Here is a 23,440-nt window from a genome sequence, read left to right as displayed (position 1 = left end):
AGCAACTGTTTAACTATTAAGTACACCAGAAACTAGATAATGGCGAAAATGTCATTGGAATATATTTAGATCTCTCTAAGGCTTCTGATATCATAGATCTCACAAAACTATTGCCTAAGCTTGACAACATGGGGATTAGAGGAACATCTAACAACTGGATAAAGTCATATGCAAATGGTCAAAAACAAGTGGTTGAAGTGAAACATCAAAATTTCATCAAATTCATTCAACACTATTCAGTTGAAGCGATATATCGAAGTTTAATCAAACTGATTCAGCACTATTCAAACTATGAAACCATTAAATATGTAGTGCCACAAGGTTCAGTTCTGGGACCTCTTCTATTTATGTTATATGTGAATGACCTAACCAAATTCTGCGAGACTTGCTGATGATACAAGTGTGCTAGTGAGTGGGAAAGAAATGGAAATGCTTCAGAAGTCTACAACAGGGACACTGAGCAACAACTAATTGGTAATAAACGCAAGTAAGACAGTGGCACTAAATTTCTATAATGTGAGCAAACTGTTCAGATTCAGATATCTGGCAAAGACCTTCAGTATGTAGACAACATTAAGTTCTTCGGAGTATGGCTCAAAGATAATCTTAAATGGGGGATGCATATTGAAAAAGTCTGTACGAAATTAAGCACTACATGCTACTTAATGAGAATATTAGAGGGATGCTGCAACAGAGGTTCTCTGAAAACTGTGTACCATGTCCATATATACACACAACTGAAATATGGAATTATTTTCTGTGGTAACTCTTCTTGTAGCCAAAAGCTATTTAGACTACAAAAACGATAGGACTAATGGAAGGTCTAAAATGGAACAAAACCTGTAGACCGCTCTTTAAAAAGCTAGAAATCTTCCAACTTCCATGTATATATGTGTATTAGATAACTGTGCTTGTGAAAAAAATTTCAGTGGAAAATTCCAATCTCTTCCAGAGAAACTGTCCACTCCTATAATACCAAGCAAACATTAAACTTTCATTTGGAGCCCATCAACACTACCCTGAATAAAAATAAAGCCCTGTATTATGGGAAAGTTATTTGTAATAAACTTCCCCCACAAATTAAATCAATAAATGGCCTCGCAAATTTCAGGTTAACTGCTAAGGCATATTTGACTGATCATTGCTTCTATACTCTCCACTCTTTCCTTCAGGAAGTTCACTAACGATTTGAGTCTTTGCCTTAGTGATGTATATAAATGTTACTAGAACTTTAATGATGTACCATGTAAAGATTGCTGTAATACAAATATTAATCTGCCAGTACAGTACATGCTCTTTCTGCTTTAAAATATCTACTCTCTATTTTTGTACAATATTTGCCTGTATATTGTAACTCAGTGATCATTTAATGTAGAAATAATGAAATTAATGCAAATTTGATATTATTCACTTGTCCAACATCAGAATGTACTATTTGTGAACTATATGATTACAACGACCAATAAAACTCTACTGCACTCAACTCTACCACAGAGTCTCGATTGAGTTTAAATTCGGAAAGTTTGTTGAATGGGGGAGTACAGTAAACTCGTCCCATTGCTCTTCGAACCCCGCACATCCACTGAAAGCTGTGTGATACCTTGCATTGTCCTGCTGGTAGATAATATAAAGCTGAGGAAAAAAACAAACAGAAACCTGATGATATCCTGAGGTTACTCATGCCACATCTCTCCTGCAACAGACCTTGTCAAACGTTACATCCCTAATAAGATCATATATCCACACACCCCCCCACACTCTACCCCTATATACCGAGCGAGGTGGCGCAGTGGTTAGACACTGGACTCGCATTCGGGAAGACGACAGTTCAATCCCGCGTCCGGCCATCCTGATTTAGGTTTTCCGTGATTTCCCTAAATCGCTCCAGGCAAATGCCAGGATGGTTCCTTTGAAAGGGCACGGCCGACTTCCTTCCCCATCCTTCCCTAATCCGATGGACCGATGACCTCGCTGTCTGGTCTCCTTCCCCAAACAACCCCAACCCTACCTCTACAAGGCCTACTATGCCTCCCAGAATCTTATCGCATGTACTCTTTCTTGCAGACTCGTGATCGGGTATACACTCACATACCACTGGCAAATACAGAGACACATCAGGAATTTATTAAATGTAAAAAAAGAAACGTTGGGACTGGCGCCAGACATTCACCATACTCAACATGACCCTCCAGATTAACTGTTTCAACTACTGGACAGCATTCCATCGACTCACTGGCAACAACCTCATGCTTCACTACCTGCTTCTGTACAACATCCCTTACCTGTCAAACTGAGCAAAGTTAACCATTTTACATCCTATCTCTCTGACATCTTCTCCATCCCTGATGATCCACATTCTGATTTTTAGCTTTTCCCTTCCTTCCACAAACATACAAATATCGCTGTCCCATTGCAGGGATAGATCATACTTGTGTTCATTTATTGTTCCTTCCAGAATGACAAGATCACTCAGGAAATTATGCAGGAATATTCCCACCTTTGGTCTGGACCATACCGAGGATTGTTAAAGGATGTTTATTTCTAACGTTTCACACTGTACATGCCATCAATCATCTGCACGATTGAGGATAAAAGGTGACTCATCTAAAAAGGTTGCGGTATTAGCGTGCAAATTCCAGCATTCCTTGGTGATGAACAGCAGTCAGCACAGGTGTATGAACCAGACGGTTGTTGCAGATGTCCATTCACAGCAATGTAAGCTGAAATATGGAAGAGGAGTCACATTTGGAAGCCCCTCGGTTCATCTAGGCAGTCAGTTGTTCAACAGTTCCACGTCTATTTGTCCGTAAACATCTCCACAGCCATCACTCACCCATTCACTCTGTCCACCAGTTCTGTTGGCCACATTGCAGCACTGCTTTCACAACTTCAGAACTTCAGAACGAAAGACATTTGTCGCAGCTTGCAATAGATTCTCGATAGGGTTTAAATTTGGGAAGTTTGGTGGATAGGGGAGTATTATAAACTCATATTGGTGCTCTTTGAACGATACACACGTACACTGCATTCTGTGTGACACTTTGCATTGTCCTGCTGGTAGATACCATAGTGCTGAGGAGAAACAAACTGTATGTAGACGTGGACATGGTCCCCAAGATTTGATAATTACTTGTGTTGATCCAAAATGATAAGATTACACTCAGAATAACACCAAATATTTCCTACAAATGGTCCCCCCTTCTGACGATTGTTGCAGGGTGTTTGCTTTTAGACGTTTTAGGAATACATGCCAACGGCCACATGTCTGACGCAGCATAAAACGTGATTCATCTGCAAAGGCCACCTGTCACCACATGGTGGACAGCCAACTGCTGTACTGGCATGCAGATTCTGCATGGTTGCATCAAACAGGCACCTGCTGCAGAGGCTCATATGCAGCAACATTCACTGAATGGTCATTGAAAGAGACACTGTTGATAGCCCTTGGTTTATCAGGGTGGTCAGTTGTTCAACAGCTGCACGTATATTAGCCCGTACACACCTCTGCAGGCGTTGTTCAGCATCTATGGCCTGTATTGCGCCACAGTTGCCATAAGCCTGGTTTTGGATAGTATACTTTAACCACAGCTTCCAACTATAGCCCAAAAGCCAATGATCACGCCCTTTTGGATATCAAACAAATCGCTCCAGTTCCATAATGCAACAATGACTATAACGTTTTCTGCACCCCCAAGACTCTTCACTGACAGTGCTGCAACCTACCTCCCGTGAATGGTTATTGTACATTGACATCAAACGTAGATGGTGCTCACATTAATGTGACTAGACCATGCTTATCTGTTGTACATGGTGTTAACTGCTCCACACTGTGTTCCTTACCAATATTTCAAAATGTAACGTTGATACTGCACTCGAGAATTCATAAAACAATATTTATCGATTGAATGATATATTTATTCATCCATAGAACAATACAAATTGTATGGCTGTTGTCAGTTGTTAGTATAGGATTTCTTATTAAATAAATATATATGGATTCTTACAATTTTTTCAGTTCTTATCATTGGTCTTACAATAATAATAATAATAATAATAATAATAATAATAATAATAATAATAATAGTAATAATATAGTGTCACTTAATATATTTATGAATGTTAATTAGCTGTTTATAATTATTTTAAATACTCATTCATAGAATATCAAATGTTCTTAAGAAATATGTTTTAGCTTTTGGCTGAAGGTATGAATTTCATTTACACATTTAATTTCCTGTGGCAATCTATTGTATAGTTTTAGGCCATTATATAGCATGCTGTTCTGTGTTTTTTGCTTTTTTTCCTGTTGAACTATAAACAGTGACAGGACCTAGTTTCATGGTTAAGTATTGAGCTGTTTGTAGTATACAGATGAATATTTTTTCATATACACATAAGCATAACTGCTTTCAACCCTTGAAGACTAGTCATTGAATGGTCATTGAAAGAGACACTGTTGATAGCTCTTGGTTTATCTAGGTAGTCAGTTGTTTAACAGTTGCACATATATTAGTCCATACACATCTCTGCAGCCATTGTTCACCCCTGTCATCTATGGCCTGTAGTACGCCACAGTTGCCACATGCCTTGGTTTGGATAGTCCCATTTTACCATGCATGGTATAATTTAACCACATCTTCCAACCATAGCCCAAAAGCCAATGATCATGCCCTTTTGGAAGTCAGACAAATCGCTCCATTTCCATAATACAACAATGACTACACTGTTTTCTGCACCCCCAACACTCTTCACTGACAATGCTGCAACCTGCCACCTGTGAGTAGTTATGGTATTTTGATGTTGAACATAGGCAATGGTCAGTTTAATGTTACTGGAGCGTCTTTGATTAAAATGAACTGTTGACTTTGCTTAAATTTTGTGAGATTTTTGTCTGAAAAACTATTTGCTATTTATAGGTTGTGTTGCAGATTTTTAACAGTCCTTTATTACGTTTTCTCGTGCTCAAGTCTGGATGTTAAGAACTCCTCCCAAACACTTACATACTTCTCCATGAAAAAGAGTCATAATGATCCAGAATTCTTAAATTTCTATCGTAGATACAAAATGATGTATAAGAAGGTGCTGATTGCTGCAAAAAGTCATTTAATGACAAAATTATATGTAATGCAGACAAAAAAGCAAAGCAGTTTGGGGAGTTATAATAAAGAAATCGGGGTGAGGCAAACAAATGCAGAATAACCTACTGCTAAGACAGAGGGATAAGGTAATAAACTATCCGCAACACTTAGCAAATTATGCAAACCGAGCATTTTTCAAGTATTGCAGGGAAGTCACAGCAAAAATTCTCCAAAACAAATATAACACCTGTAAATAATGATTTGCTAAATACAATAATGTTACTTCCAACCACTGATAATGAAGTCAATAAAACTGTTCAAAAACTAAACTATAAAAAGTCAGTAGGCTTAGATGAAGTACCAATGTTAACTGAAGCAATGCATGGAGATTATACAAGGCCTCTTAACAAATATCATAAATGAATCCATCACATCAGGGACGTTTCCAGACCAGTTAAAACAAGCAAGAGTTTTACCTTTGCTCAATAAAGGTAATGCAGAAGACATAGAAAATTACCAGCCCATTTCCCAGCTGTCGCCATTCTCAAAAATAAAAGAAGCAATTATGAAACACAGATTAATGAATTACCTCAATAAATACAATCTTTTAAGCGAATCACAGTTTGGCTTCCGAAGTGACAAAAATACAGAGTCAGCTATAGTAGAATTCACAAAAGTTGTGCTTGATTTTCTTGACAAAGATGAATGTGACACAGGCATATTTTTGGATCTTTCTAAGACCTTTGATACAGTCGACCACAAGGTTCTATTAAGGAAATTAGAAGTATTAGGAATAAGAGGGGTAGCTAATGACTGGTTTTGATCATACCTTGCAGATAGGGTACAAAGATTAGAGATAACACATACTTCAAATAGATCCAAACATTTAGTAAAACACTTTTCACAACCAAAATACATTAATATAGGGGTTCTGCAAGGTAGCATATTAGGACCAATACCGTTCCTGATATACATAAATGGCTTTGCCAGTAGTGTTAGTTATGGTCAAAAAATTCTCATCGCTGATGACAGCAATATTATAGTCACTGAGAAAACAAGAGCACTCCTTGCAGAGAAAGCAAATGAAACTCTCGAGGAAGTTAACGATTTGTCAATAAGCAATAAGGTGACATTGTAAAGAAAACTAATGGCATGAATTTCAGTTTGAAGAGGGAAAATGACAACGTTAAATTAAATGTAGATGGCACCTCTACAGATTGTGTAACAAATGCAATATTTCTAGGAATGAATATTGATTCTCTGTTGAAGTGGTGTGAACACACAAAGGTACTTGCAAACAGAATGCCATCAGCATGTTATACTCTTAGAATCCTATTATCAGTGCGTAACACAAAGTGTCTTTCAGTTACATACTATTCATATGTACACTCAATTCATAGCTAAGGCATTCTGTCTTGGGGACAAACGCACAAAATACGAACACAATTTTCAAACTCCAGAAAAGAGCCATAAGTATAATAACCAAAAATACTAGTCGAGCTCAATATAAAGATCTATTCAAAACGCTGGAGATTTTAACAGCTCTGTGTGAATACATTTACCAGTCAGTTGTACACATCAAAAGTAACCTTGGTAATTACTGCACAAACAGCTCTGTCTCTGACCATGGAACAAGAGCTAGACTCATCTCACATTTGTTGTTGTTGTTGTGGTCTTCAGTCCTGAGACTGGTTTGATGCAGCTCTCCATGCTACTCTATCCTGTGCAAGCTTTTTAATCTTCCAGTACCTACTGCAACCTACATCCTTCTGAATCTGCTTAGTGTATTCATCTCTTGGTCTCCCTCTACGATTTTTACCCTCCACGCTGCCCTCCAATACTAAATTGGTGATCCCTTGATGCCTCAGAACATGTCCTACCAACCGATCCCTTCTTCTGGTCAAGTTGTGCCACAAACTTCTCTTCTCCCCAATCCTATTCAATACTTCCTCATTAGTTATGTGATCTACACATCTAATCTTCAGCATTCTTCTGTAGCACCACATTTCGAAAGCTTCTATTCTCTTCTTGTCCAAACTATTTATCGTCCATGTTTCACTTCCATACATGGCTACACTCCATACGAATACTTTCAGAAATGACTTCCTGACACTTAAATCTATACTGGATGTTAACAAATTTCTCTTCTTCAGAAACGCTTTCCTTGCCATTGCCATCCTACATTTTATATCCTCTCTACTTCGACCATCATCAGTTATTTTGCTCCCCAAATAGCAAAACTCCTTTACTACTTTAAGTGCCTCATTTCCTAATCTAATTCCCTCAGCATCACCCGAATTAATTAGACTACATTCCATTATCCTTGTTTTGCTTTTGTTGATGTTCATCTTATATCCTCCTTTCAAGACACTGTCCATTCCATTCAACTGCTCTTCCAAGTCCTTTGCTGTCTCTGACAGAATTACAATGTCATCGGCGAACCTCAAAGTTTTTATTTCTTCTCCATGAATTTTAATACCTACTCCGAATTTTTCTTTTGTTTCTTTTACTGCTTGCTCAATATACAGATTGAACAACATCGGGGAGAGGCTACAACCCTGTCTTACTCCCTTCCCAACCACTGCTTCCCTTTTATGTCCCTCGACTCTTATAACTGCCATCTGGTTTCTGTACAAATTGTAAATAGCCTTTCGCTCCCTGTATTTTACCCCTGCCACCTTTAGAATTTGAAAGAGAGCATTCCAGTCAACATTGTCAAAAGCTTTCTCTAAGTCTACAAATGCTAGAAACGTAGGTTTGCCTTTCCTTAATCTTTCTTCTAAGATAAGTCGTAAGGTCAGTATTGCCTCACGTGTTCCAGTGTTTCTACGGAATCCAAACTGATCTTCCCCGAGGTTGGCTTCTACTAGTTTTTCCATTCGTCTGTAAAGAATTCGTGTTAGTATTTTGCAGCTGTGACTTATTAAGCTGATAGTTCGGTAATTTTCACATCTGTCAACACCTGCTTTCTTTGGGATTGGAATTATTATATTCTTCTTGAAGTCTGAGGGTATTTCGCCTGTTTCATACATCTTGCTCACCAGATGGTAGAGTTTTGTCAGGACTGGCTCTCCCACGGCCGTCAGTAGTTCCAATGGAATATTGTCTACTCCGGGGGCCTTGTTTCGACTCAGGTCTTTCAGTGCTCTGTCAAACTCTTCACGCAGTATCATATCTCCCATTTCATCTTCATCTACATCCTCTTCTATTTCCATAATATTGTCCTCAAGTACATCGCCCTTGTATAGACCGTCTATATACTTCTTCCACCTTTCTGCTTTCCCTTCTTTGCTTAGAACTGGGTTTCCATCTGAGCTCTTGATATTCATACAAGTCGTTCTCTTATCTCCAAAGGTCTCTTTAATTTTCCTGTAGGCAGTATCTATCTTACCCCTAGTGAGATAGGCCTCTACATCCTTACATTTGTCCTCTAGCCATCCCTGCTTAGCCATTTTGCGCTTCCTGTCGATCTCATTTTTGAGACGTTTGTATTCATTTTTGCCTGTTTCATTTACTGCATTTTTATATTTTCTCCTTTCATCAATTAAATTCAATATTTCTTCTGTTACCCAAGGATTTCTACTAGCCCTCGTCTTTTTACCTACTTGATCCTCTGCTGCCTTCACTACTTCATCCCTCAAAGCTACCCATTCTTCTTCTACTGTATTTATTTCCCCCATTCCTGTCAATTGCTCCCTTATGCTCTCCCTGAATCTCTGTACAACCTCTGGTTCTTTTAGTTTATCCAGGTCCCATCTCCTTAAATTCCCACCTTTTTGCAGTTTCTTCAGTTTTAATCTACAGGTCATAACCAATAGATTGTGGTCAGAGTCCACATCTGCCCCTGGAAATGTCTTACAATTTAAAACCTGGTTCCTAAATCTCTGTCTTACCATTATATAATCTATCTGATACCTTTTAGTATCTCCAGGGTTCTTCCATGTATACAACCTTCTTTCATGATTCTTAAACCAAGTGTTAGTTATAATTATGTTGTGCTCTGTGCAAAATTCGACCAGGCGGCTTCCTCTTTCATTTCTGTCCCCCAATCCATATTCACCTACTATGTTTCCTTCTCTCCCTTTTCCTACACTCGAATTCCAGTCACCCATGACTATTAAATTTTCGTCTCCCTTCACAATCTGAATAATTTCTTTTATTTCATCATACATTTCTTCAATTTCTTCGTCATCTGCAGAGCTAGTTGGCATATAAACTTGTACTACTGTAGTAGGCGTGGGCTTCGTATCTATCTTGGCCACAATAATGCGTTCACAATGCTGTTTGTAGTAGCTTACCCACTTTCCTATTTTCCTATTCATTATTAAACCTACTCCTGCATTACCCCTATTTGATTTTGTGTTTATAACCCTGTAGTCACCTGACCAGAAGTCTTGTTCCTCCTGCCACCGAACTTCACTAATTCCCACTATATCTAACTTCAACCTATCCATTTCCCTTTTTAAATTTTCTAACCTACCTGCCCGATTAAGGGATCTGACATTCCACGCTCCGATCCGTAGAACGCCAGTTTTCTTTCTCCTGATAATGACATCCTCTTGAGTAGTCCCCGCCCGGAGATCCGAATGGGGGACTATTTTACCTCCGGAATATTTTACCCAAGAGGACGCCATCATCATGTAATCATACAGTAAAGCTGCATGCCCTCGGGAAAAATTACGGCTGTAGTTTCCCCTTGCTTTCAGCCGTTCGCAGTACCAGCACAGCAAGGCCGTTTTGGTTATTGTTACAAGGCCAGATCAGTCAATCATCCAGACTGTTGCCCTTGCAACTACTGAAAAGGCTGCTGCCCCTCTTCAGGAACCACACGTTTGTCTGGCCTCTCAACAGATACCCCTCCGTTGTGGTTGCACCTACGGTACGGCTATCTGTATCGCTGAGGCACGCAAGCCTCCCCACCAATGGCAAGGTCCAAGAAAAAATAAATATAAAACTCAAAACAGCATTTTCTACCAGGGAATAAAACTGTACTATAAATTACCAAAAGAGATTAAACAAATTGCAAAAATTTACTTATTTATACAGATAGCTAAAAACTACCTATTATGCAATACATTTTATACATTTAAGGGCTACTTAGATAAAACAGAGTAGGGATTATGATAAAAAAAGTGTTATACAAATAAATAATAATAATGAGTATAAAACATCCAACATTCCATATAACACTTTTACACTATGTTTTTTTTTTCTTTTTCTAGAAAAACTTAGCCCCAAGCTATGCATAGCACAATACTAAGCCCTCTTCCTCTAAACATCTCACTCATTATAGAGGGATAGCAATGGAGAAGTTGCTGTACAGAAAACGGCCCAGAGATCACTAGTGTGTGTGTGTGTGTGTGTGTTTTTGTGTGTGTAGTGAATGATATGTTATTTATTCATCTCATTACCTACAATTTTCAAATCATTTGATTTGATGTACAGGAGACATGTCAAGGTTTACAAAAAGAAAGTTTTTCTATTTTTAAGAGGAATACAAAAGTTTACATTATATTTTACATTTCTAAGTTACAGATACACAAGTACATAAAATGATACATGTAATACAATCCCTGTGTTCAGACTGTGAAGCTGTCCTCTATGAATTCTTCAACAGAACACTAACACTTTTCCACCAGAAGAGTAAAGAGCTGCCTTTTCAGTGAAGCAAGCTCCATCTGAAATATATTACCGCCTTTTATTTTTATGAAAATTTTTAAACTCATTTGGGGTTTGGGCATAAAGTTTTAAATGATGTGTTGGAATTTTGAAATTATCTCTGTGGCGAGTGCTTTAGTTGTGGTCAAAACTGAAAATGTCTAGTGTATGTTGATTTTTATATAAGAACACCACCACCACATATATGTAAAGTGAGGGGATAGGTAGTATTGTTAAATTTTTTAACTAGGAGCCAGTGATGTTTGCTGAATTTCCTCAGAAGATTATAACATAACGAGTAACTGACACAAAGTAGCAGTGTATCTTTGTGGTATCCATGTTTGTGGCACCTGAAAAAATACACACTCCAAATACCAAGCTATTCAGTTTATTTGCTAAGTAATCTATGTGTACCTCCAATTTAAAATTTTATCAAGATTTAGGATTTAAAAACTTGACTTGGTTTGCTTGTGTTATAGCCTGATCATTCCAAGTTGTCTTTATTTCAATCCTTTCTGCTGATTTAGCTTCTCATTGCATTATTTTGGTTTCAGTAACATTCAGTTTTAGTCCGTTTTGATGGAACCAAGATTCGAGTTTTTCTAATGTATTTTTGGCTTTTTCTGGAATACTTTCAGATTCCTCATTTTCAATTGCAACTGATGTATCATCAGCAAATAAGACTGAATGAACATCAGTAGAAAGTGGTAGGTCATTTACGTAAAAAAGAAACAGATAGGGACCCAATATCGAATCTTGTGGGACTCTTTGGGGGAGTGTTTTCCAGTCTGAGGAATAATTGAGTCCATTTGAAGTGAAAATTACTCTTTGTTTCCTATCTGACAGGTAAGAGCTAAACCATTTTAAGGCAGTGTCCACGTTTCCGTACATCTATAATTTGTGGAGGAGTGATGCATGGTTCACTGAATCGAAAGCTTTAGGTAGATCACAGAATATTTCTGTGACCTTACGGAGAAACAATGTGTGTATAGTGTGCGAAGGACTGATAGTGAGATATGAGTGAACAGTGTGGCATTACATTATTTAATAAGTTATTTGTAAAATAAGTATTGTACACCACGAGTAAATCTAATTATTGTCTCTAACTAGAAGTCTGTCAATGTATATGTATACGAATTAGTTTATTTTTAATTGCTCTAAACGTGTAAATACTGTGTCATGTCCTATATCATTGTAAAAAGAGATCTACGGATGAATAAAGCTACTGCTACTACTACTACTACTACTACTAGTACTATCTTACTGTAGCTAATACACACTTTTATCTGTACGTTAACGTTTATAAAGCCAATAAATTTCTGTTTCTTTATTTAACCCATACACTACAGTCTGAAGTATTTCTCGAGAAATAAAAGTATTAAAGTGAGAGGGCAGTTATATTTTTACTTCACTGTTGCAAGCAGTACCTAGTTTTGTACAATTATTGTAATAGAAGTTCTGAGTGTATTGATATGATCGATAATTTATCGTATAAAATTTCGAGTTTATATTAGTGATGTGTGAACTATCTTCAGCGACAATGTTTGAATTGTTTTTGTTTGAATTGGGAATACAGCGTTTTCATTTAAATGTGTAAAGGAAGTTAATCTTCCTTTACCAGACCTTCGTTAATATGTTATAAGCCCGATAAATCATTGTAGGGAAACTATATGGCACTTATTAGTCTCTTCATTTTTAAATCATGGAATACTATGTGCTTTTTGAAAAAATATTTACATGTTTGGGAATGTACGAAATAAAACTAGCTGCAGGGAATTATTATTTAGTTGAGTAAACGAACTGCAATATAAGTTTAGTTAACAGACGTGCCTTCTCTTTACGTATTTTGGAAGTGTGTCTGTATGATTCTCTTCGCTTGTGGTTCAATATATATCATTACCGTGTTTGTGAATCCGACTACTAACAGGAATATATCATGGAACTTATAATATACTCATGTGTGGACAATATTCAGTAGTGTACGAAAATGACAACTTTGTGGCGAACTGACGTTGGGGTGGTGTCATGTTTACCGGTGTCGGGAGTGCGCGTGAAATGCTAATTCTTTACTGCACTTAATACGTTCAAGCGAATTCTGCTGCGTGGAAAATCTTGCGATATAAAACTGCTGCAAATATTAGTGACCCTCAGAAGAGCTTCATCACTTCACCAAAGGATCGCAAACAAGACCGACAATGCTTTATTTAGAAGATTACTTGGAAAGTGAGTATTCATGTTTTTTGTGAAGTAGTAATTTTTAATATTAAGTTAACGATTCATACTTAGCATACCTGTATTTTACATTTTCTGGGCTAATAGTGGCTGACCTCCCGATGAATTTTTGTCTTTGTTATTAGCCTTACATGAACAAAATTTGGTGTTTCATTTGTTTGGGTGTGATTTTTCGATTGGCGAAATGTTTGTACCATTGATTAATGAATAAACTCTCATTTGCCACCTTCAAAAGTTGACTTCACAACTTTAAAACATTTTCTTTATGCCAAACATAGGAGTGCAAAATGTTTTATTTTCAATTATAATCACAGAGTACCACTGCAATGACCTCACAATTGCAATCAACCTGTGAATGCATAATAGTGGAATTGTTGTCACACTTGTATGTGATGTATAGCAGCCTGTATATTAGAGCCATAACATTTCCCACATACAAACATGTTTTTTACACTGATGAGTAGGTATGTCTGCACTCTTTGTTGAGTGTTGTTTGTACACACGTTTTTCATAAGTAAACTTTCGCTGTTTTGCTTAAAGTATTTGACTCATCGATTGCTCCATTGTGTAGCATCAGAAATTTTGTGTAGAACCCTTATGTATCTGAATCTGAAACATGAAAATTAGATTAATTGTGTAATTACTCATCATGACAAACTACTGAGCATAGTGATTGATACCTCATCTGAAAAGTAGCCCTGTAACATCAAACAGCTTGGCAATTTGTGATGACAACGGTGGGGTGCATTTTATAGTACTATTACTGTATGTTTTGAAAACGCTGTGATTTTAGTGTCTAAACAAATTCTAAAATGCTCCAAATTGTCATCAGTTTAACAGATACAAATTTTAAGATACCAACATGACCTTTTTTAAAATAGCAATTATCAGTATGTAGAAATTGCATGAATTAATTCCCTCCAAAATGGAAATTAATCATCATCATTAATGTCATCCCAGTTACAGCATAGGCCACACTATTATGTTTTCAGTGGTGACAGCAGTCTTCCACCTTCCCATCCCAACTGCTGTCTATGATTAAATCACCCGTGAGATTTTTTCTGCTGGATCGAGTGGAAATACACTTATGTTCACTGTGAACACCTGAATGTCAGCTTCATAAGTATTCAGAGCTAAACATTTTCTTTGGTACTGATTGTGGATTCAAACACTGACATCCCCAATATCGTCTGCACTCGTGTGCATCAGCTTCCTACTCCTCAGTCGATGCAATTTCAAAGACTTCAGACAAACAGCTAATCTGTTTCAGCAGTTACAAACCTCTGCAGCGGAACATTGTTTCAGCATATGAACAACCTTAGCACCATTGTTCAACCTTTCTTTTCTATTTTTTGACTTTCTGATACCATAAATTTATGATGCAGCGATCTGTAGTCTACCATTGTGCAGCAGTGTTTCTTTGTAAAATAGTTTCTATTTCAGATATTTATTTGCTACTGTTGCTTGCCAGTTCTGTCATTGGAGGTATTAGCTGAAATAGATGAAGCTCAGTCCCTCAACAACGTGCCTTTACCTGCGGGCAGTGTTATATGTGAGAATGTAGATTCCTTCTCATGCTTCTCCCAATTAAACTTAAAATTCATGAATAAATTAAGTGCATTCTGCATAAAAAACAATGACCACATGGCTAAATGACATTAATTATTGTTGTGTTAAGATGTGCACTGTTACGGTGTTTTTAGTCGATGAGTTTTCTCTAGGATTCATTTGTTTTTTTAAATCATGTATGATGCATCGTAGGTTTAAGTGCCTAATAACTGTGTACGCAGAGTCAGATTCTGACAAGGGAGGATAAGGTTTCATATTAAGTATTTCCTGCTTGCCTTTTGAGGGTGGAACAGTAGAGAAATAGCTTGAATGTGGTTTGATGAACTCACTACCTGGTACTTAACTGTGTAGGGCAGAGTAGTCATGTAGATGTAAAATCTTTTAGCTATAGAAGAAGACTCTTTAGTCACCAATTCAGAATCGAAGAATGAGGCAGAACTGACAGCTCAGTAAGTTGAGCAGGGAACACCATTCCAGAAATAAAGGAACTAATTATTGCAAGTGTATTCATTGCTAATATATTTTCTCTGTTTTAAAATGAACATGCAAGTGACAGTGATAAGGTAAAGAAAGTAGGAACTGTCTGTCATTGCGTATATAATGTGGAATACTTGCAAATTTTAAGCAAGTTAACTGTTGGCCATGTGGTGAATGAACATCATGCAGCAATCAGTTGTCAAATGTCTTTGTTTAAAAGTATGTAAACATCAATCTAAGACTTTGTAGAAATGAATTCTGAATTTGCTAAGTAGATCCAAATGGAACAGCTCTGAGAGTAACTTTGGGCATGGCGAAAGACTTAAAACCAAATGTGCCCAGTACGTAAGGGGTTTATTATGCCAAATATGCATCAGTTGAGAAAGCCTTCCATCACCAGAAGATACAGAGACACTTACAGAAAACTTTCTCTTTTTTTGGTAGCATTACTGAATGATTAAGACACACAGAGTATGTATGTATTGTAAATAATCTTCTATCCCCAACTGAAGGTATAAAAATGCATAACACTCAAAGAACAAACTGTTACACTCTGCCAAATATTCAGGCATAATAAGGAGAAACATTCATTTCCCCTTCACTCTATTTGTGAGTGAAACAGGAAAGGAAATGACTAGTAGTGGTACAAAGTATCCTCCGCCACATACACCATTCATTGGCTTACGGACTGTGTATGTTGATGTAGGTGAAACACTTTCTTAAATCAGCATGGGTCTTGGGTGCTTGAGAATAGTTGAATAGCTTGCGCACTAACAATGGAACATTTCCAGGTGTAAATAAATGATTTTGATTAAATTTGGTGGATATGCAGAGGAGTCAAAATGATGCACTGTATATTTTTTCATTTTTGCCTAATTTCTGTTTTAAGGTGTAAAACATACCATGAAAGGTAATTTGGCATATTAGATTTAGAGGGAATATTTTCGAAACCATGATATAAGAAAACTGTGTTTCATATAAAATTTGAAATGAAATTAGCATTCTTGAAAGCTGTATGGTCAAAATTTGTAATATTTTAAGATTTTACAAAATATCCCACCACCATTAATTAATTTTGAAAATTGGAAACTTTGGAGGTACAACATGAATTAAGGAAGCTTTCACACCACCTCAATCCATGTGCTGTAAAGCTGGTTCCTCAAGTACCATTTTTGGAAAGAAAGACATACACAATGTGCAGTCACAGTATTTTCAACGTACCTAATTAAAATACTTAAATGTTCATTGTCATTCTAATTATTTTTTACGTATTTTTGTTTTGTGTTTTAAATTGTTATTTTACATTTTCAATTCTTGTTTTTTTGTTTGTTTTTCAGTTTACCATTTCACATATACATATTTAGTTGACATAAAACAATAAGTCACTCATTATTATGATACAAAACTATTAGAATAATAAGAAATGCTTAAAATATAATGCCTTTTAATTTTTTTTATTTCTTTATACACATCCCACACATAAAATTAATAAAATTGCTTCGCATAACACACACAATGGACAACACAGTGTAAAACAAAATTCAGCCTTATTTGCAAATTGTGTGGACAATCTTCTAAATATTCGGATATGTATCAGGCATATTTCAGTTAATTGGATAACCTTCGCAAAGAGAACTTATTATATACTAGTGACTGCAGCTTGATTGTATTGTTTCTCAAGTCGAGATTGATATCATAATCAACCAATAGAGCTCTTTCCAAAAATCTGCCGTCCATGTTCCTCCAACATCAAATGCCTTGTTCAGCAAATGGTTGTACCTGTCCCATTGAGTTATTTGGAATCACCAGATAAATGATTTCTTTGTCCTCAGGTATAATGCTCAAAACAGTTCTTTCACATTGACCACCCTGAAAATCTAACAATAATACAGATTTTTCTCCCACACAGGGAAAGAAAACCTCTGTCCAAATATCTTTTGATGTGGTCAAATGATAGTTTACCAGATTTTGATGGCGTCACAGGAACATTTGGGGCTTTAAAAAGAGCTTTGCAAATTCTTTGTCCAAACACTCCCCATTCTGAGTGTTGTACCTGAGGACAAGGAACTTCCAGAATGAGATTTTCACTCTGCAGCGGAGTGTGCGCTGATATGAAACTTCCTGGCAGATTAAAACTGTGTGCCGGACCGAGACTCGAGCTCGGGACCTTTGCCTTTCGTGGGAACATACCCCAGGCTGTGGCTAAGCCATGTCTCCGCAATATCCTTTCTTTCAGGAGTGCTAGTTCTGCAAGTTTCGCAGGAGAGCTTCTGTAAAGTTGGAAGGTAGGAGATGAGATACTGGCAGAAGTAAACCTGTAAGGACGGGGCGTGAGTCGTGCTTAAGTAGCTCAGTTGGTGGAGCACTTGCCTGCTAAAGGCAAAGGTCCGGAGTTCGAGTCTCAGTCCGGCACACAGTTTTAATCTGCCAGGAAGTTTTGACAAGGAACTTGTTCACCTGGTGTTAACAAAAGGCCCAACGGGAAAAGGAAAGCCGCTGGGATGTACACGGTATTTGATATTGGAAGAATTTTGTGAAAGTATTTTCAGATCTAGTTCTGCTGAAAGATTATGGAGTCAATCTTCATGTTTTCTTCGACAAGGTTTTCCAATGCACTGAAATATGTCTAATATAAGTATGGATATTTAGAGAATCACCCAGCACAATTTGTGAATCCTGTTTTACATTGTGTTGTCCGTTCTGTGTATTATGTGAAGAAATTTAATTCGTTCTATATGCATGGTGTAAAAAAATGTGTTTTAAGCATGATTTTATATCATAATAATGAGTTAGTTATTAATTTTAGTTAACAAAATACTCATGTGTGAAACTGTAAACTAAAACATAAAATAACAGTGTAAGGCTTAAAACAGAAGTGAGTCAAACATATAATTACAATCATAATGAACAATTAGATATTTTAATTGGGTTTGTTGAAAATGCTGTGACAGCACATTGTGTACGTATTATTTTCCAAAATTGGTTTTTCAGAAACGTGCTTTATTATATATAGATGGATGTTGCATGAAAGCTTAATTTATGCTTTTTTTTTCAAAAATAATTACTGATTATGGTGTATTTTGCGAAATTTAAAATTATTACAAAAGTTGACTATACACATTCCAAGAACATTAATTACATTTCAGTTTTTATGTCAAACACATTTTTTATATTTCATGGTTTCAAAGCTATTCCCTCTAAACTTACTATACCAAATTACCTTTCGGGGTGTGTTTTACCCCTTAAAAGTGAATCTGGGCAAAAACAAATAAAATATGTATTGCATTATTTTGACTCCTCTACCTACCCACCAAGTTTCATCAAGATCTATAACTTACATGTGGGAATGTTCCCTTGTGCCAACAGCCTTGCCACAGTGGTAACACTGGTTCCCATCAGATCACCAAAATTAAGCGCTGTCAGGCTGGGCTAGCATGTGGATGGGTACCGTCCGGTCTGCCGAGCGCTGTTGGCAAGCGAGGCGCACTCACCCCCTTGTGAGGCAAACTGAGGAGCTACTTGATTGATGAGTAGCACCTCCGGTCTCGTAAACTGACATATGACCAGGAGAGTGGTGTGCTATCCACATGCCCCTCTGTATCCGCTTCCAGTGATGCCTATGGACTGAGGATGACACGGTGGCAGGTCAGTGCCGTTGGGCCTTCCAAGGCCTGTTCGAACGGAGAGAGAGAATGTTCCCTTGTAGCACAAGAAACACCCTCAGGCAAAACCAATGACTGTGCTATTACCTGTTGGCCTTGACCTGGGACATCATCAAGGTGGCGGACACACTTATTTCAAGCTTATATAATATGGCGACCATAGCATTGCTTATTACGCACACAGACACAAATAATATGACTAAGATTTAATTGTAAAAAAACATGAAACAAACATGACAACTGTGGGAGTTAGGGGTTTTTGGGTGGATACAAAATAAATATAAGACAATTCTACTATTGAAGACATACCAAAAGAAATGCTAACATAAAAATCAAGCTCACGATATCCTCAATAATCAACAAAACTACAACTTAAAAAATCTTGTGTCAGAAATTTGACCTATGTAGCACACACACAGTCCACAATAGCACAAACTTGTATTTAGTTACAATACCCAGTGCCAGAAATTTCAGTTGACCTATACAGGTTAAACAAAATCCATAATACCACAAAACACACCCAACTCGATGATTCTAATATGTAACTCTTAATTTAACTTGTGTAGCTAAAATGAAGCCCTCAGTTCAACAAACCAAAATGTGCCCTTACAATTAGTACTGACAATGTAACCTCACCATTGTGGGTAAAAAAAAAACTGTATGATATCTACCGGCCACAACATAACAGAATTACTAACAACAACCACCACCCAAAAAATCGTAAAAAATTGTGTTAACACCATTTTTGATATACGAGGATCATACATAAAACACACATTTCATATATACTACTGTAAATAAAAAAAATGAAAATGAAAACATATTTACCAACAAATGTCAGCTGTCACACAAATTCTAGCAATCTAGTGGTAGGAAAAATAATATATCATCCACAAAATCTCTTGAACGCCCAGTCGAGACTTCTGAACTCGAGAACCCCTCCAGACAGAGCCCTGGCAATGTCTCATGAACTGGTCCCTGGTCTGAGATGCAGCAAGTTTGGTCACTCTCCTACCTGCTCGCTAATTGTAACACTTCACATGTTCATCAGTTAAAGGGAATAACTGTAGGAATTTTAATTGTTATATGTCATCCCCCATTGTGGCCTGTGAACTTTGTCATATCCATAACTAACAAAAAACGAAACATAAAATTAAATACCAAACCATAAAAAACAAACTCAAAAATGAATGTAGTGTCCACAACTACCAACACCAGAATAACTTCTTAACAAACTACCAGGAACGCTCTCAATATTATGCTGACAAACAGCAATCAAGGAGTTCAGTCAGTCACTAATAGCACTCAAAAACATCTTAGAAACATAAACGCCGCACACTAGAGAATGCCACCACATACTCAAACATGCCCTCTGTAAACATGATCCATTTCAAATACATTGCACCACCTTGATGTCACACACAATAAAACAGTTACATTACCGAGCGAGGTGGTGCAGTGGCTAACACACTGTACTCGGAGGATGATAGTTCAAACCCGCATCCAGCCTTCTGATTTAGGTTTACCATGATTTCCCTAAATTACTTCAGGTGAATGTCACGATGGTTCCTTTGAAAGGACAGGGCCGACTTCCTTCCCAAATCCGATGGGACCGGTGACCTCACTGTGTGGTTCCTTCCCCAAAATCAATCAACCAACAGCCACATCACAGATCAAAGCTGATGAGTGGTACCACAAACTTTGGTTGATCCGCACCCACGCCAACTGCATAAATAAATCACGTACACACCCTGCTACTTCTTGTGGATACCCAACGCATCAGACTGATATGAGCCATAAGCTGAATTCAGACTGCAAGCCCCCACATTAGCTTGCTCTCTTGCATGCAGGATGGGTTAAGACAACACTTTTTACATCTGCCCCTTGTCACCCTCACTTGTAGCACGAGAGGTAGCCTCATTCACACCTAGCAGACTCCCCTCCCCTTTTCATATCCCCCCCCCCTTACCGTCTCTGTCTCTCTTTCTGTCGGAATGACTCAATATATATGGCCTTATCACTGACTTTAGTACCTAGAGATAGACCTATTTGCCTCTTAAATTGGAATTAAGGTAGAATCCTTAAACAGAAAAAAACAATTGTAGCACTTTATGATCACTGTGGTACAGATTTTGCTCATTTCTCTTAGATGGATCTATCACAATCAGTTTCGTTCAGGATGTGTCAATATTCCATGCGCTGTGTTAACAAACAACAGTAGTGGCAGGGTGGTAGTTCATTGGTGTTTTGTGAGTTATGTAGGTGTGTGAGATGGATATACCAAATTTTTCCCCAGTGTATGTTGCTGGGATAAAGAAGAAAATGGGGAGCAGTGTGAACTACTTAAGGGCACTCATTCAAGTATGGAACTTAAAGCCATATGCTAGTAGCAGGAAGCTTCATAAATGGCAGTGGGGAGAGACTAAAGCAGGTTATTGCAGTAGTTACCCCTCTCAGGCTCATCTTGCTATGATATCAGGCTTGATATCCTGGTATCTTTCTGTCAAATTGCATGGAGTGGTGATCTACAAAACCACTTCACTGGCAGCTGTACTGAGAATATGGCCTAATTTACTTAATTGTGCCAGATATAAAGATAGAAACCAGAGAGTACCAAATCCAACATGTGTAATTCTCTGGGTGAGGTCCAACCAACTTATTAATAAGACTGAGGAATCCTGAACCCATTTTCTATAAACCTGTCCTCAGTCATCTGCTAGTTGCTGTGTGGCACGTGTAGAGGCATCCATAAATCTCGTGAAAGCTATTTAGCTGCTAGAAGACCCATGAAATAAAAACTGCATGACCACAGAGGCCACTACCTGTAACAAGAACCATAAGATGATCTCGAAGAAACATGAGTAACATATGAAAAATCATGCAATGATACAAAACATGTTTTCTGTAGTAGACATGCCATTATCAGTTGAAAATAGAATGCCAATGCTGTGGCTAAAATCCAACAGAGCAGTACTCATTCATTTGAGTCATTTTTAATTTAAAACTAATAATTCCACAGCTAGAAGTATGATAAGCACAGTTATGTGCTATATTGAAGGCAATGTACCAAAGAGATCAACATTCAGGTGTATAAAGTGGTGCTCAACAAGTGTTAGAAACAAGTTTGTTGTTGTCGCAATCTCTCTCTTCTTGCCCATTAATTAATCAAAGTGAAATTTCCTGAATGTTGCTAAGGTTGTTGCAGCCTTAGTAGTTGACTGACTTGTCCCTTACTTTTACATATTTAAGAAAAAATGATTTGACAAAACCTACTGATGCTGAACATCGCCCTAGACCCTTAAAATGATTGCTGTAGCATAGAATGTCATAGCTGCACGAACAGAAATAGGACACTCATTATATTTACTTTGCATCCAATTCCACCTGTCTGCTTTGACTCGTGACGTAATGGTGTTGTGGTGTGTGATGTCACGATGGCACAGTGTTTTTGAGTTATGGTATTTTTATTGTGTTTTAATTGTTCTAGGGAATATGGTGTTTTTTGGGTTTTTGAGTTGATGGTGTTTTGGTTTAGGTGGTATTTTGTGAGTTGCATAGGTGTGTGAAGTTTGTAATTGTGACTTTTCTTTTTTTTTTTTTGGTTTGCCAGTAGGTATTGAGAGCTGTGTTTGAGCTTTATAGGTTAAGAGTAATGTCTGATTCGACTTTTCGGAGTTATAGTTGTTAGTTTTTTGGTATTAATGGCTTCATTTGACCTATATAGGTCGAGTGAAGTGTACTTGGTTTTGTGACTGTAGCGTTATGTCATAAGTTGAGACTTTTTTAAATCGTATTTGTTTTGGGATGGTACGGTGTTTTGTATCCTTATATATTTAGCTGGTCCCCACCCTAAGCCCCCTATTCCTTGCAGTTATGCTGTTAGTTTCATTTTATGGTTGGATTGAGACTTTTTTGTGACATTTTTATTTCTGTTTGCAATTGTTGGTATGTTTATGTAGTGATGACATTGTCGCCATTTTGTATACGCTGGAAGTAGGAAAGGAGGCATTTCTGCCATTTTGATGACGTCATGGATCAAAGCAGATGGGTGGAATCAGATGCTTCCCTGATGCTGTTGGAAGATGAAAGTTGAGTTGGGAATTAGCAAAGACAACAAATGTGAATATGACATCTTATTGTGCTGACAGAGTGGTTTGTAGTGTAGCCAAAGATATAGGGTGGATTAATAAGTGGAAATTTGTCAGTTGGTGAAGCCACTAAGTATGTTGCCATGAAATTAACCAAAATGCTTGTTATGACATATTTTATGCATATTGGACTTCTTGGAGTATTTTAATTCACTTGCTTTGGTGACGTCATGATCAATGCAGACAGACAGTATCAGTATATTCAATATCTTCGAAAATATGTTAATATTCAAAAAACAAATAGAACTCATTGTGTAGTGCCCACATCTACCTATCTTTAAAACCAAGTGTCTTGTTGTGTTGAACTGCATATCGTAATACTTGTGTATTTTGTGCACTTATGTTCCCTTCTCCCATACTGGGTAATTTCGTGGCGTATTAATATAGATGAGGGCGGTGAAGTTTTTAGCATGTTGAAATGAACATTGAGACTGTTACGTAGACCACTGACATTTGGTAGCTTACCTTGTTATTTGAATCGAGTTCCATACATGCGTTCGCTTTAATAAATTACATAGATGAGGGAGACTTTGATATTCAACTTTAGGTAAGAAAAACCTTTACTTGCGATGAAGTAATCATTCTTTATAGTGAAAATTTATGTAATTTGTTCTAG

The 23,440-nt window shown here is 37.3% G+C and overlaps 1 protein-coding gene across 2 annotated transcripts in view; it reads left to right on the top strand.

Annotated features, from left to right (window-relative positions):
- Positions 1 to 12,294: 12,294 nt before the first annotated feature.
- Positions 12,295 to 23,440, top strand: part of LOC124721546 (inhibitor of growth protein 3) — a 192,270-nt gene continuing 181,124 nt past the window's right edge. For both annotated transcript variants that reach the window (XM_047246576.1, XM_047246575.1), the window contains exon 1: positions 12,295 to 12,959. In XM_047246576.1, coding sequence (XP_047102532.1) covers positions 12,932 to 12,959 — 28 coding nt within the window. In that variant the 5' untranslated portion in view covers positions 12,295 to 12,931. The remainder of the gene's footprint in view (positions 12,960 to 23,440) is intronic.

The sequence above is a fragment of the Schistocerca piceifrons genome, chromosome X (genome assembly GCF_021461385.2).
Source record: "Schistocerca piceifrons isolate TAMUIC-IGC-003096 chromosome X, iqSchPice1.1, whole genome shotgun sequence".
In the NCBI taxonomy this organism is placed as follows: domain Eukaryota; kingdom Metazoa; phylum Arthropoda; class Insecta; order Orthoptera; family Acrididae; genus Schistocerca; species Schistocerca piceifrons.
This window is presented reverse-complemented; position numbering and strand designations above follow the sequence as displayed.